The 17,535-nt window shown below is 34.4% G+C and overlaps 2 protein-coding genes across 2 annotated transcripts; both read right to left on the bottom strand.

Annotated features, from left to right (window-relative positions):
- Nucleotides 1-1,118: 1,118 nt before the first annotated feature.
- On the bottom strand, nt 1,119-12,599 carry LOC103448089 (uncharacterized). The gene is made up of 8 exons (XM_029088612.2): nt 12,417-12,599; nt 12,181-12,317; nt 11,869-11,981; nt 10,223-10,466; nt 2,301-2,453; nt 1,640-1,719; nt 1,491-1,540; nt 1,119-1,368 (listed from the first exon to the last, which is right to left on the bottom strand). Exons 1-8 carry the CDS (start codon nt 12,508-12,510, stop codon nt 1,229-1,231), a joined length of 1,011 nt encoding a protein of 336 aa, XP_028944445.2. The 5' UTR covers nt 12,511-12,599; the 3' UTR covers nt 1,119-1,228.
- Nucleotides 12,551-13,328, bottom strand: LOC139189441 (uncharacterized). The gene is made up of 2 exons (XM_070808395.1): nt 12,773-13,328; nt 12,551-12,603 (listed from the first exon to the last, which is right to left on the bottom strand). The coding sequence occupies exons 1-2, from the start codon at nt 13,326-13,328 to the stop codon at nt 12,551-12,553; spliced, it is 609 nt and encodes a 202-aa protein (XP_070664496.1).
- Between the last annotated feature and the right edge of the window lie 4,207 nt (nt 13,329-17,535).

Genomic DNA, 17,535 nt, shown 5'->3' with positions numbered 1-17,535 from the left:
GAGTTGTGTATTTTCAAATACATTCAATAGGCATTTGAAAGGGTGTGAAACAACCTATATATTTGCAGTCTCAGTTTCCAATAGAATCATCTTTTCTTCTTCTTTCTCTTCCATACAAAACTTCCAGAGAGTAAACACACAAAACAATTTGCCAGAATTCTATAATCTAGTACGGGTTGTAGAATTAAATAGTTGTATCCTGGTCAAGCAGACGTCGTAGAACCACAAGCACAAGAGTGAAACGGAAATACTGTTCGAAGGACATAACTTTTGCGCTGGCCTCTATCTGTGATTAAATCAAGGTTAAATCAAATTAGTATCATTTTAATTCTTGTATTTATTTTTGTTATTTCATTCTGTATTGCAAGCATTTTCTGTTAATAAAGAAGTCGTATTTCAAGTTCTATTATTTCTGTTATTTTTATTTATTTATAAATTGTTCTCCAACATCAACAACTATTGATCGAGTATGTGTTTATGGCGTATTCTATTAAGTGCTTTCGGAACTATCGTAATTATGAATTGGGAGCCTATGTTGGAGAGAGGTTAACGGAGTTGGGCTCACAAGAATCATCAGCTTATGTGTTGTTGTCAAGCATATATATTTCCTTGGGCATGAGGGAAGGTGTTGAGCAGGTAAAGGAGCCTGATGAAACTTAGGGGAGTAAGGAGCCTGGGTGTAGCCGGATAGAATTGAAGAAGCATATTACTGATCACAAATTACACAGATTATTGAATATTCCTTATTTGCTTGAGCGTGTATATCTTTTATGGCTGTAATCTTTAGAAGAACCACATTGGATTCTAGTCGAAAATTTAATTTAATGGTCGATTAATACAGTAGAAACATTCACGATAAAACTGATACTTGAGATAAAGTTTGAGGATACAACACATGACTGCACCTCTAGTGGATGACTTTCTCGAATTCTTTAGGAATAAAACAGATACTTGGCCTAAGAATATTTGCCCACTTAGTACTATGATCTAGTAGTATTCCTCTTCACTTGTAAGTAAAAGGTCTTAAATTCGACTCCGCTAAATACGGATATGAATCACATTATTTGCTAACTATTGTGAAGCTAAGTCCGGTCCCCTCCACCTTAGTGTAGATAATATTTTTTTGTTAAAAAAAAGAAAAGAAAAAGAAGAAGAGATAATTGGCCTAAGGATAGTTGCCCTTACAATCAACTTTTTCTACGATCTTAATTAATTATTTGATGTCTAATTACTGTTTGAATGCCCGAAGCTTGCTATAGTACTCGGCCAGCCATCCTTCTATGATCTCCACCTCAGTTTTTCGTTGCTCCACCAACCAGTCTGGATCAGTAATGTTGTTTGATCGAAGTACATCTAAGCAATGAGATCCTGTAGAATAAATGTTAATTTTGTGTTAATATAAAGAACTATTGATGTCTCTTTTATTTTTTTATTTTGTTTTTTGTTTTTGGCTTTAACCCTTCTAGTGGAAATAGTGTTTCGGGATTTACCATTCTTTGCATGGACTGCAACGACAGTGTCTGATATGTTCTCCAAAACCCTACGATTAGAGTTAATAAAATCAAGTAGTTAACTTACCATACTTGCTATCCGTTGTTAATTAAAAAATCCAACCGTTTAGGAATTTTCATGTGCTTACCCGCCACCACTGAACGGGTCTCGTAGTCCATTGGAGAAAATAATATTGCTAGCGAACCTGTAAAGTGCCAGTTTTATATCCTGTTTAGCAGAATTTTTGTTAGCATAGGCAATAATTATATATATATGGAACTGTTATTAAGTACTCGTTTGCATGTGTTTTTTAAATTACAAAAAGAATTTTTGATGAACATATTTTTAGAATCAATCTTTAGTAAATATGTAAGTAAATCTTGGAAAATGCACTGAAAGTGCTTCCTGAAAGAAGCACATAACTGGTGATTCTTGCAGAAAGCACTTAAAGTGCTTTTGAAACCCAAATTTTTTTTTCTTTGTTAAAGCTCTTTCAATCATTTTAAAAGCACATCCAAACGAGTCATAACACTCAAAAATATCATTCTACACTCCTCATATCATTCTACACTTCTCACAAGTGTATTTTTCTTTCTAAATATAGAAAGTTTGAAGTGCAAAATGAGATTTTTGGAGTGCAATAAAAGAAAAATACACTTGTGAGGAGTGTAGAATGAGATTTTTGAGTGTTATGACTCGTTTGGATGTGCTTTTAAATATATATATATATATATATATAGCATTATATATGAAGAAATTAAAAGAATGGTTTGAAATGTTGAATATATATTATAAGATGAAAAACATACATGGCCTCCAAAGTAAGCAGTGACCCAATGCGGACGAGGAGGGACACCATAGATTGCTTTGCAGTTGTCAATGTATTCTTGTAGATCGAACTGGTAAGGTGGGAACATGGAATCGTTGCTGACGCTTATGGGAATCACCATGTCACTACATGTCTGCGTGGTACAGTACACATTAGTATTTCCGTCCATCATCGCATATATGATTAGTGGGAGTTTTATGATCTCATGAAACAACAATTCAGAAATCAAAAAACAAAATTGATCACATTGATGCACTTTCTAATCAAATGTTGAGTCATATTATTGTATGCGACTCATTTATATAAAAAATCCGAATCAATAGTACAAGGAGAACAAATGTTATTCGTAATAATATTAAGTGCCTTTTTGCAGAATTAGACTTACCCAAGTTGATTTAGGGGAGACTTTGGATGCGATCACTATTTATGAATATTCTTTTATTGAAACCTTATTGGTTTTCAATTTTTGATTGAAGTCCCTGAAATTAATGTGATAATTTATTTCTATGTACGTTACTATATTTTTTAAATTAAAAATTAAAAATTTTAGTTGTTTATATAAATGAGATTTTAAATAAAAAAAACCATAATTTGTGGGATTAAAAATATTAAAATTTAAATATACTATTGTGTGTGTGTGTGTATAAACATGGGTACATTCATCAAAATTAACCAAAAAATTATTGTATCAAAACATGGGTACATTCTTCAAAATCACAAAAAAAAGAAAAAAGATATTAGGCTTAATAACATTAGTAAATTTCTTCGATTAAACTTGACATGGATACATTTTAAAATCAAATAAAAAACAATGTACCCATATAAGTTTAAAAATGGATTAGAAAAAAATTGAATAGATTATATATAAAAAAAATGGTACATTTGACATATAACAAATTGGTATATTTAAGAATGAGTACATTTTAAGATTAAAAATTTGAAAAAAAAAAATTACATGAATGGGTACATATAATTAGCATGGGTACATTTGGTAAAATAAAAAATGGGTACAAATAAATTTAAAAAAAATATGGGTACAAATACAAATAAAACTTTAAAAAATAATTTCACAAAAAGAAATTAATATATGGGTACAAATTAAAACTGAAAAGAAAATTGGTACAAATTAAAAATGGGTACAAACTAAAACTAAAAATATATGATAAAAAATGTAGTCATAAATATAAATATACTAATTGTAACATTTTTAACATTAAATGAATATATTTAGAAATAAAAAATACTTTATTATTGAAATAATTAATGATGTTATTAATACCCAAGGACCTTGATCAAAAATTGAAAAGGAATAAGATTTTAATCAATGGAGTAGCAAAGGGAAGGATGAGAACCTAAATTCTCCTTGATTTAGTCATTTTAGAATAACATAGATTTAGCCAAGTTGAATGCAAAATATTATGTGTATAAACAATGTAGAATATTGCTATCAATCGTGATATGGGAATTAAAGAACTAGAAATACTTGCACTAGGGTACTAATAATGCTTATTAACTATGAATAATGTTCATACGTATTCATTGAATTATAGTTTGTGTCTGTACAAGTTGTTATAATATATATATATAAACTTGCTTGCAACAATATATGCTTCAATAATATATATATATATATATATATATATATATAAACTTGCTTGCAACAATATATGTGAAGCAACAACCATATATTGATGAGTAAACCGAGTTAAGCAATAACCTAGCATGTGTGCATGTCAATGTTTATGATCACATCGAAGCAAGATTTTTATTAAGTAATTAACCTTTGGGATAATCAGCATATCTAGAACGTTTATCTAGACCAAAAACCATAAATGTTTATCTATTTATTTTAAACAAAAACATTACGGAGACGACAAATTGAGTATCACGTTATGTGGCAAACATGTGTACATGCTATATTAATAAATAATATTTTAAATCAGGATAGAGTGAAACTTTGAATTTGATCCTTAATATGAAAATTGATACAATTGTATTAACAAAGAGGAAGAAAGAAATAGCTTGTAAAAACTGGAAGAAGAAAGAAGCTACAGAGAATGATGAACTTTTCAATATATGTTTTGGAAGATGAAAAGATCCCTCCAAATGCCTTACACATTTCGTTTATGTAGAGAAAACTAACCATTACAAAAGTACAATACTACCCTTCTCATATTCTTTATCTTTCTAACAACCCAATACTACTTAACAACCTTACAACTGTCTAACCAACAGTTACAACTGTATAACCAACTAACCAACTACTATGGTTATTACTCCCCCCTCAAACTAAGCATGGAGCAACCAAGCTTAGTTTGCTGAACAATCGGTGACAATCCCAAACCAAGGAACCGGCAATGCTTCAAGAAAACAGGTCTATGTAATCCCTTGGTGAATACATCAGCAACCTGATCGTCGGTTGGAATATAATGAACACTGATGTCACCTTTTTGTACCTTTTCTCTAACAAAATGGTAATCTGTATCAAGGTGTTTGATTTTAGAATGAAATACCGGATTAGAACTTAAGGCAAGAGCTGACAGATTATCACAGTGAAGAGCAGGAGGCCGAGGAAGAAACTGATGAATATCTTTGAACACAGATCGAATCCATGACACATCAGCTGTGCAATGTGCCAAAGCTTTGTACTCAGCTTCAGTAGAACTTCGGGATACAGTGGATTGCTTCTTGGATTGCCATGAAACAGGATTAGAGCCAATATAGACCACAAAACCTGACAGGGATCGTCGAGTAGTAATGTCAGCAGCCCAATCAGAGTCTGAATAGGCATTGATGTGGAAATTGTCACTTTTAGTATAGCACAAACCATAGCTAATGGTTCCCTGAATATAGCGGAGGATCCTTTTGACCAGATGAAAATGGGCATCAGTTGGTGCTGTCATAAATTGACACACCATATTCACTGAATAAGCAAGATCAGGCCTTGTGAAAGTCAAATACTGAAGGGCACCAACAATACTTCGATATTGACTTGGATCAGGTAATAATGTACCTTCACTAGCAAGAATCTGTGTGTGTGGCTTGAAAGGAGTAGATGTGGGCTTACAAGACTCCATGCCTGCCTTTTTCAACAAATCTGCGGCATACTTGGATTGGCTAATAAACAGAGACCCATCATCATTGTAATGAATATGCAAACCCAAGAAATAGCTCAAACGCCCCATATCTTTAAGATCAAACACTGCTGCCAAGTTGTTGATTATGCCTTGTACCTTTATGGAATTGGAACCAGTAAGGATGATATCATCCACATACAACAGCAACAAAATAATATCGTCATTATCAGTCTTGACAAATAGACTTGAATCAGAAAGAGAAGGTGTAAACCCAAGGGCTGGAAGATAGCTTGTAAACTTAGAATTCCAAGCCCTAGGAGCCTGTTTTAAACCATAGAGGGATTTCACTAATTTGCAAACATGAGTTGGATTCTCCTGATCAACAAAACCTTGGGGTTGCTGCATATAAACCTCTTCTTCTAACTCACCATGTAAAAAGGCATTTTTGACGTCCAATTGGCGCAAAGACCAACCAAACTGAGCAGCAAGTGCAAGTATAATCCGGACTGTAGTATGTCTAACAACAGGACTAAAAGTTTCAGAGTAGTCAAGACCATGTTCTTGTGTAAAGCCCTGGGCAACCAATCGGGCTTTGAATCTGGAAATAGACCCATCTGGATTCTTCTTGATCTTATAAACCCACTTACTACCAACTATCATTCGATGTGATGGAGGTGGAACTAAAATCCAAGTTCCCTGAGCTTTGAGAGCATCAAATTCCTCCTGCATAGCAATCTGCCATTCTTTCTTACTGGCAGCACCTTTGAAAGTTTTTGGTTCTTCATGATCAGAGACATGAGCCAGAAATGAGAAACCAGCATGACATGGATTGAAACATTGATTATCAGAACTACCATCCAGTAGTTGTAAGGAAGACAGCTCAGGTAGGAAGGCCAGATAGTTAGAATAACTTTGTCTTGTGATTGCACCTGATTGTAACCTAGTCTGCATCCCATGAGAACGTATCGGAACATTATCTGATGCATTAGATGAAGAGGAAGCATCAAAAGGTAGAACTACCTGTAACTGTGCAGGATCAATGACAGGAAGCAAGGGAAGTGTATCATTGTGAGAGGAAAGAGTAAAGCCTGGTGTTGATGTTGATTCAATGGACTGAGAATTCGAGACAACTGCAGTATCATTGTGAGAGATAGATGGAGACTGATGTCGATGTATATTGACCTCAGCTGACCTAGAAGCTTGTGCAAGCACCTGAGACTCATGCATTGGACTATTGACATGCTCTCTGTGATATAAAGGAACCGGTATAATCACTGGTGTACATCTCTGTGAGTCATGACTTTGTACCCCACTTGACTGAACTGCCTTAGGTAATTTCCCAGGAAAGCATGATTCATCAAACACAACATGTCGAGATATAACACACTTCCGAGTTTGCATATTAAAACAGATAACTCCTTTATACCCCATAGAATAGCCCAAAAATATACACATAGCAGATCTGGCTTGCAATTTATTTGCTGCATATGGTCTTAACCAAGGAAACACAGCTGAACCAAAAATCTTGAGTGAGTGTACATCAGGGATTTTCCTATATAGCATTTGATAAGGCGAGGACAAAGCAAGAATCTTACATGGCATTCTGTTAATCAAGAAGACAGAGTGTGCACATGCAAAATACCAAAACTCAGAAGATAAACCAGCAGCATTGATAAGTGTGATTGCTGTTTCAACTATATGGCGATGTTTCCTTTCTGCCACTCCATTATGTTGTGGAGTGTATGGACAAGAAATGAATGAACTTATACCCTTGCTAGCTAGAAAATCAGTAAAAGCTTTACTAACATACTCTCCCCCACCATCTGTTTGCAACCCTTTGATGTGCACCCCAAATTGAGTAAAGACAAAATGATAAAATCGCACAAAGATTTGAAATACATCTGATTTATTACTCATCGGAAAAATCCACACGTATCTGGTATATTCATCAATTAGAGTTACATAGTACCTATAACCTTCTAAGGACTTCACAGGAGAAGGACCCCAAACATCGGAGTGTATTTTTTCAAATGGAGAAGTACAAGTAACTGATCTAAGTGGAAATGGAGTTCTAGACATTTTCCCTTGAATACAAGACACACAAACACTAGACTTACTATCTCTATCAGCCACAATATTCGACTTTTGTAACATACAACTCATGATTTCAGGAGTAGGATGCCCTAATCTCTGATGCCATGTATCACATTTGATAGCTTTACCCACATAAGCAACTGGACTACTTGTAATCGACTGTACTCCTCTCTGCCTTTGCACAACCGGAATCTGGAACAATTCTTCAGGCTTACTCTTTCCTTGATACACTATTTCCCTTGTCTTCTTGTCCTGCACAAAGAATTCAGATTCATCACATATAAACCAGCTCTTATTGTCAGCACAGAGTTGTTTCACAGATAAAAGACTACGCGCAATATGTGGAACATGTAATACTTTGTTGAGAATAAGAGAGTGATTGTTAGTTTGTAAAGTAGTTGACCCAATATTTTGGATCGATAGATCAGTACCATTGCCAATGGTAATTTTGTCAGAACCCTCAAAAGGTGTGACATGAGTCAAGGAATTAACATCCGCTGTCATATGATGAGATGCACCTGAATCAACAATCCAGGCATCTTGAGGAACAAATGGTGTTGTTTGTTGAGCCTGCATTGCAGACAATGATGAGGGTGGAAGCTGCCCTTGATATGAATAATTGCTTCGTTGATAACAATCAAGTGCTGAATGTCCTCTCTTGCCACAGATTTGGCATTCAACAACATAGTTTGAAGGAGAAGAATTGATGTTCCTCTGATAACAGTTGGCTGCAGTATGCCCCCTTTTGTTACAAATCTGACACTCTATCACAGCATTTGTCCTTGTAGAAGTACTCCCAGACCAAGAATTATTACCATTTGGCCGTGAGTTGCTGGAACCATATCCTCGTCCCCTGAAAGTGTTATTATTCCTGTAATTATTGCCTCTGTATTGACCCCCATGTGATGCTCGAGGCCCAAATTGAGCTCCTACATTAAGCTGTGCAGCATGATTATGTGGATCACTAGGATGACCAATAAAACCATATCCATACGACTCACCAGGATACATAAGAGATTGTGATGGTGAAAGATAACATGCTGGATAGTGTGAAGGAACAGGATAAACAGGGTATTGAAATGGTGGTAAAGGCAAAGACTGATGTCCTGCAGTTTGAGGACCCTGAGAAGTAGAACCATACGGCACCGCAGTAATTGTTCCCGCAGTACTGGCAGGAATATGATTATGAGCCTGAGAATTTGAAGATGAAGCAGAACTTGAACCAGTGCTTAAACCCGAACCTTGAACATATAACGCAGACAAATTCTGAGACAAAGCATTAATCTCTCCTTCAATCTCCCTTTCTGCCCCCAATAATTGTGCTCGAAATTCTTTTAAAGAAATAGATGACTTTCTGGCCAAAATGACTGTACGAATAGTCCCATATTCCTTTGGCAACCCAGCAAGCCCAGCAATTATGACATCATTGTCAGATACAGATTCACCTGCAGCAGTGAGTTGATCCCTAATACCTTTCAACTTCAAGAGATACTTATCAATTGTATCAGATCCTTTTTGAATGGTATGTAACTCAGTTTTGAGATGGTTGACCCGAGACTTAGAAACAGATGCATATCTATCAACCAAATTGACCCACGCCTCATGAGCAGTCCTACAACCAAGAACATACTCCATCGCATCATCAGTTAAAGTGGCAAGAAGTAAACTAAGCAACGCCATATCTGTAGACTCCCAATCCATAAACGCCTCAGTAATCTCCTTTGTAACCCCAGCCTCTGGATTAACCACATACTTTGATGGACACACCGTTGTGCCATCGAAATGACCAAACAACTTATACCCCCTCAAAACAGACTGAAATTGAAATGCCCATTTGGCAAAATTATCATCTCTTAGTTTGATAGTAAGCATACCCAAGATTCCATCGACTTTAAAATTTGGACTACCCATGATTATCTTCAAGCAACAACAACTAATTACCAATTGAGATTATGCACAGAGACTGACACTCTGAGAAGAAAGACTAACACTTTCTTGAACTCACAACTTCTTGACTTAGAAGGAATGACACCTTCTTGAATGCATGAAAGAATGACACTTCCAGCAAAAACAATGCGTTCTAATTATCGCAGCAAATCAACATTACAAATCAACAAAAGAACCCAACTCTATCAAATCATTACTCTGCTTAAACTGAAAAAACGAAAGAACCAGAAACCACCTGAACCGAAATCGAAAAGAAAACCAATCTTGCTCCAATCGCACACCAATGAAGCAACGAACATCCACCAAACCGAACCCCCAATGAAGCGACGAACAGCAGCGGAGCACACCAGGATCACAATCGGTGACTAACGCACACCGGCGATGATACCATATTAACAAAGAGGAAGAAAGAAATAGCTTGTAAAAACTGGAAGAAGAAAGAAGCTACAGAGAATGATGAACTTTTCAATATATGTTTTGGAAGATGAAAAGATCCCTCCAAATGCCTTACACATTTCGTTTATGTAGAGAAAACTAACCATTACAAAAGTACAATACTACCCTTCTCATATTCTTTATCTTTCTAACAACCCAATACTACTTAACAACCTTACAACTGTCTAACCAACAGTTACAACTGTATAACCAACTAACCAACTACTATGGTTATTAAATTGAACGTACTGAACTATAAGTTGGTTTTGTTATTGAAACCGTTGTTAATAAATTTTAAGTAGGTCATAATTAATCAACTGAGATAAAGTGACAAGATATACTTAATGACCTGCCAACTCCACCCTTCATCTGTTTCAGATAGGTTTCTGGGTTCATTAACATAGCACGACCTGTTTCCATTATATGCAACAACACCTGCAAATATTTTGCTTAGAGTATCATTTCCAGAAGACACTCCATCAATGCCGCCACAGACAACAGTAACTGGATAACTTGGTGGACTATTGTATTGAGCTGCCCCACAATACAAACCATCCAAGTAGTTCTTCAGCTCAGACGAAGTGGTCAACGGACTAAAAAACAAGAAATTAAACAAACAGGGAAATGAGTAAACTAATTATCTAAATTATCAACAATGTTTCTTGTTTATGCAAACTTTCAATTCACGTAAATGACAAGAAAAACAAAAGATTAATGACAAAATTGTTAGAATTATTTCTTATTATTATGAAAATTCTAGCATGTAAATGACAAAGAAACAAGTACGTAAGGACAAATTAATCATTAGACTTAATACACTGTTTAAATGAACGATTAAATTCAAAAAATTTCGATGAAACCATCATATCTACCCTTATTGTGACATGAAAACAAAAGAGTAAGGGCGGAATTATTTCAATATTATGGACATATGTATAGACCACCATGCAAAATTATAAAAAGGAAAAAACAAATGAGTAATGACAGAAGTATTAGAGAATAATTAACTCCTATGACCATCTCATCCCCATGAAAATGTCAAAGAAAAAGTCACAATACATTCCCTGGTATGATATACTTTGAAAGACAACTGAATTAATTTTGGAAAAATTAGTATCCGGTCCCTAGTTTTTACTGTTCATTGACTAAGACCTTATTAGTTCTTAAATTTTGATTCAAGTCCATAGCATTAATGTGATAATGAATTTACATGTTTATTATATAATTTTTTAATATAAAAATTAGTAATTAATTTAGGGTTTAATACTCACACCTCTATTAAACTTCTAATTAATTTTCAATTCAAACATTTCCAAAATAATAAAAAATTAAATTAAATTAAGTTTGTACCTATTAGTTTTTTTTTTATATATAAAAAGATTCTCAATGTTTTAATCTTAAATGTACCCATTCATATAATTTTTCAATTTTTTTAATCTTAAATGTACCCATTCTCAAATATATCAATTTGTTATATGTAAAATGTACCTTTTTTTTAATATAAAATCCATTCAAATTTTTTAATCCATGTTTAAACTTATATGGGTACATTCTTTTTCTTTGATTTGAGAATGTATCCATGTTTTGGTACAATAACTTTTTTTTGTTAATTTTGGTTAATGTACCCATACATATATGTATACACACACACACACACACACACACACACAATATAATAGAGAGTATAATTTATATTTTATTATTTTTAATCCCATAAATTATGGGTTTTATTTAAAATCTCATTAATATAAACAATTACAAATTTCAATTTTTATTTTTTAATTAAAAAAATATAGTAACTTACATTATTACATTAATGTCAGGGACCTCAATCAAAAACTAAAAACTAACAAGGTTTCAATCAAATAATATTGATAGTTAGGGACCGCATCCAAAGTGTCCCATTAATTTTTTATAATACTAATAACAATTTCTTTGAATTAATATTACCTATAATCCTCAAAATTATATAGCTAACAATCTTTAAGCACCTACCTGCAAGTGCGGAATTTGTTGCTAAGAAATGAGAGGCCTTCAGGCTTGGAAGCAATATCATCAATTTCGGACCACGAATTTTTTATGGTTTGGTAGCAAGTTTCACTGGCTTCCTACACATGCATGCCCATAAATCACAATTAATCGTTTGTTTACTAAGACAAATACATTAACTACTAATTTGAATATACGATTTAAAATGTATTGTAGCAGAAGCCTAGTATAGGAGGGCTGGGGTGAATAGGAATTTCTTCGATAAAACCTAATCATATGTTCGCAAACAAAATATACAAAGAAAAAGAGATATATTACTTGAAAATCTTTGGTAACAATTGAGTAATATCCTTTTTCTGGTGGAATAATGTTATCAAAGTACAGAATTGGAGCTGATGAGGCTAGAGCTCCTAGAGCAACATGGGGATATTTTAGCCGAAACCATGAAGCAAGCACTGCATCAAGTGTAAGAAAAGGAAAATTAAAACATTAACCAAAAATTTACTAATACATTAATTAATTAATCGTAACATTCACAAAATGGAATCACTCACTTCCACCATATGATGCACCGATAACAATCACCGGAGAATGTTCAGCGCGGAGTTGCTTCTTTACATGTATGAGGATCTCTGCATAATCTGCCATTGCTTGAGCTGAGTTGAAGTACCCAATAGTGCTTGCATTTTTAAATGCCTCTTCCCTTGATCCAAATGGGACTGATTGCCCATAGTAACGGTGCTATAAAGAGAAAAATAAAAGTTCAAATTAACAATAAAAAAGGTAAGAATTCACCTGATAAACACTTTATATTTTTATGTTGATAGTACGATATTTTAAACTACTGTAATCTATTGAAATGGTCGGACCAAGTAATAGGTGGACGTACTGCCATGACAAACTAGCTTACCCCCATATTTGTGATAAGCACTTTTTAAGTTGATAATCAAGTAGATGTGAATAAGTTTAACAAGAGAACATTTCCAAAAATACGAATAACTCAAAATGGCGACATGCAGACATGCGTGGAACTCTTTCTGACGTACCTCTATAAATATCTGGAGAGCTTGAAACTGATTGGCGTTTTCACTAAGAAAGCCAATAATTGATAGATCAGCATCAATGGCTTCTTCTTCACCAAGGTAAGCAAATATCGGCGCGCTGATATTGGAGCCTCCCCAATGCTTGAAATTGATCAAATATCTTTGCTGAAAAATATTGAAGCTATCAGGCCTGAAGTTGAAATGGTCAAGTGTTTGGTTGTAATAAAATGTTTCAAATTCTGTATCTGGATCAAATGCAGACAAAGGTTTTGGGTGGTCGTGTGCAAAATAATTTCCTTGTACAAATGTTCCAGCATTCGGACTTAGCAGCGGGATGTTTAAAGGTGTAGCAGAAACTGAGATTGTAATAAAGAGAGGAATAATTAGTGCAAGGCATTGAAGCAAAGATATGAGAGGGTTCATGGCAAGGTTTTGGATAGAATGCTGCTAATTGGAGAGTTTCAGTTGCGTTTTAATTTAGACTAAGCACGGCCATATATAATAAGAGATTATGGCTTTGTTTTGACTTCTATATAATGGCCGGCGACAATTGGCCTGGAAACAGTATTTAATTATAGAAATTACCGCTCTTCCTACAATTTAATAAAGGGAATTTTAACGAAAAGTTCTCGGTACTGTTTACTTTAACGAAAATCCATATTTTTATACCTAAAAAGTCAATCATGGTACTATTCATTTTACTTTTATTTTGTCCTTATCATTAAAACTCAAAGTTTTCAAACTATTTTTATTAGTTTTCCTTTTAATTAAAAGGAAGAATAGAGAAAAAAATCATTTCTTGGATAGAGGGGAAAAGTAAATGATAGTTTTTTTATAATGTGAGGACTAAAAAATTAATTAAGCACTTGAGGTTTAAAACCCAGACTGAACCAATCCCACTCATGGCATAATTTTTTGGTCTAGAAATTCGTGAAATGCAAAAAACACACGCACAATAACACTCTATCACTCTGTCTGTTGGCAGCATCAAACAATAGAACACTTGCATGCGCCTTTTCTCTCAAGCCTTGTCTTAGCACTGTGAGCAAAAACGCATTCAGGGCAAATAATTTATTGAGGAGACCTAATACAAAATAATTTTGGGCACATTTTACCCATCATCTTTCTACCTAGTATTTTTCTTTTTAAATTGATGGATCTTTTAGTATTTTCACATTGATGAATCCTCAAGTATTGGAATCACCCAAGCCCTCATCTCACACAGCTTGGATACCCAACGAATTAACAATAAGTACAAAAGTGGTACTTAATATTGTATGTGGTGATATTCTTTAGAAAGTAGATATTGTCTGCAGATAATCATTTTGTATGTTTAAATTAAGACAATATATTTTACAAATAGTACAAAAAAAAAAAAATTCATATAAAAACAACTATAAAGCCTTATCCCACTAAGTATCAGTTTGGTACAACTTCAATTTGAAAGAGAAAAAAGCAAGCACCAAAAAAGCCTCCAGCTTTTTTGTGTTTGGTAACATTTTATAACCAGTTCATTTTCACAGTTTGGATGAAAAATTGCCAAAAAGCTAGAGCAGCGAAAGCTAGCTTTGAAAAACCAACTTATTTTTCCTAAAACGTGGATGAATAGAGTCATTAAATGAACTTTTCCAAATTCCAAACCTATCCCTTTCCCCCTCCTCCAAACTTCTCTTCGAAGCACCAAGATCCAAAATATGACCTCCTCCAAACTTCTCTTTGAAGCAGCGAGATCCAAAATGGAAAGCCTAAGGTTTTCCTAGTTTGGCATCTCTCTCTGCCTCTCAATTGCTGACTTAGGTGTGTGAGCATAGACGAAGTCAAAGATCTATATAAATGAGGGCATCTTCAAACAACAAAGTTACAAATTAAAAAACTCAAGAATTTACTAGACAACACACCTATATATTAATTTATGAGGTTTTTCATACAATATATTACAATATTATCTCCATTTGTTTTCATGTTTTGAATGTGTTGCATGACAACTTCATTACCAATATCATCAATATCTCTCTCTATAAAAATAACCATTTACATTTTTCTTCCGCCAGAAAAACTGAGTGGGGGTATCCGCCCTTGCTAAGTCCAAGGTGGCTCCGTCCATGTGTGTGAGAATGCGTTTCCGCATACCCATTATAAACCCATTTCATCACACTTCTATGTTTCCTCATTCATGTCTCCAAACCAATTCACCAAAACCTCTGTTTTTCTTTCTAGAATCGTCTCAGCCTGGCGGTCTGGACTTGCATAGCTTCTTCGCCGCTTGTCTCGTATTGTTTTTCTTCAAATTGGCTTGGGCTTGTCGAACCTGTTTTTCTTCATGGTGGTTGTGGATTTGGGAGAAGAAACAGGATGGTGGGGTTGGGCTGTGATGGTGGGAGCCAGAAGAGAGATGGGGAAGGGGAAAGAAGAGAACGGATAAAACAAGAAAATGAAGAAGAGTTCTAGAGAGATTAGTCTTATAATATAGAGTAAGAAATAAAAAATCAATAAAACAAGTTATTACAGTACATTCAACATTATAACATTTTGAGTCATTTAATACAATCACAATAGTTTTATATAAAAATTTATCAAACACTCGGACATTGTTTTTTTTCTGTCAAAAGCGCTTTACATAAAAAGTTCACAAACACTAAACTACTTTATTTTACAGTTATTTATTCTCACAGTACAACACAACACAAGTAGTTTTTTTAATCTTTTATATTTTATATTTTTATTTTTAAAAAGCACAGCAATACCAAACTAGCGCTAAGTATGGTCGGCTGTATGAATCATAAAATGCCACTGCGCTCGATTTTATATCAAGTCTTCCATTGGATCCAAATACTCTAAGTATTTTCTTAGAGACTCTTTTCTGGTCTTCTTCTACCCCTTTGGCCCTAAGCCTCTATCTTACAACCGCATAGTCTAACTAGAGTGTGTGTAGGCCTTCTTTTACATGTCCAAACGAACTTAATCGATTTCTCATCTTATCTTCAATTTCGGTTACTCCTACTTTACCTCGGATATCCTCATTTCTAATATTATCATTTTTTGTGTGCCCACACATCCAATGGAGCATTCTCATCTCCGGTACACTCCTTTTGTGTACGTGTTGATACTTGACCGCCCAACATTCCATGCCATAAAGCATTGTTGGCCTTATTGCTGTTTTATAAACTAGCTTTAGTAGCATACAATAGTCTCACTACAGACTTGATGCACTCTTCCACTTCATCAATCTAGCTTGTATTATATGGTTGAGGTCTCCATCAAATTCTCAATTCTTTTGCAAGATAGATCCAAAGTAGCGAAAGTGTTCACTCTTTGGTACTTATTGATCTCCAATCCTCGCACATAACTTATTTGAACCTCCGTTCCCACTAAATTTGCACTCTATATACTTTGTCTTTAACCTACTTAGATGAAGACCTTTACATTCCAACACTTCTCTCCAAAGGTTAAGTTTCGCATTTACTCCCTTATGAGTTTCATCTATCAATTCATCTATCAACACTATATCATCTACGATAATCATACACCACACCAAGGAATATCATCTTGAATATGTCTTGTTAACTTATCCATTACCAATGTAAAAATGTAAGGACTTAAAGATGAACCTTGATGTAACGCTACAATTGTGGGAAAGCTTTCGGTTTGTCCTTCATGAGTTCTTATAAAAGTCTCCCATCATGCATATCCTTTGTAGCTTGGATATATGTTGCTCGTACTGTTTTCTTCTCTAAAATCTTCAAAAGAACCTTTCTTGGGATGCTATCATATGATTTTTTTTCAAATCTATAAAGATCAAGTGCAAATCTTTTTTCATATCTCTATACCCTTCCATTGATCTTTGTATGAGATAGGTTGCCTCCATGGTCAAGCGCATTGGCATGAATCCAAATTGATTGTCCAAGACCAGTGTTTCTTGCCTTAGTCTATGCTCAACATACTCTATTCCAGAGCTTCATTATATGACTCAATAACTTAATACTCTTATAGTTCATGCAATTTTGTACGTCTCCCTTATTCTTGTAGATAGGCATCAAAGTGCTTTTTCGCCTACATTTGGCATCTTTTTCGTTTTCAAAATCCTATTGAAAATGTCTGTGAGCCATGCTATACCTGTCTCTCCCAAGAATTTCCACAGTTCGATCAATATATCATTTGGGCTACTGCTTTTCTATACTTCATCTTTTTCAAAACTACAACTACTTATTCTTTCCTAATTCGGTGGTAGAATGAGTAATTTCTACACTTTAATGAGTTACTCAACTCCTCCAAAGAAATACTCCTTTCATTTCGTTTATTGAAAAATTATGAACATAATTTCTCCATCTGTCTTTAACGACATTCTTTGTAGCTAGAACATTTTCATCTTCATTCTTGATGCACCTTACTTGGTTCAAGTCTCTTGTCTTCCTTTTCCTTGCTCTGGTAGTTTGTAAATATCCAACTCTCATTCTTTGTTATCTGATCGCTTATACATATTGTCAAAATCCACTAGCTTCACTTCTCACACGACTTTCTTCGCTATTTAATAGATTGCACAGTTTGCATTGGTTCTATTCTTGTATAAGGTTTAGAACATTTCTTCTTAGCTTTAACCTTTGCCAACCTACTCTTTCCACCACCAATATTC

Source organism: Malus domestica, chromosome 11 (genome assembly GCF_042453785.1).
Source record: "Malus domestica chromosome 11, GDT2T_hap1".
Taxonomy (NCBI): Eukaryota; Viridiplantae; Streptophyta; class Magnoliopsida; order Rosales; family Rosaceae; genus Malus; species Malus domestica.
Note: the sequence above shows the minus strand (reverse complement) of the source record. Positions and strands in the feature narration are given on the sequence as shown.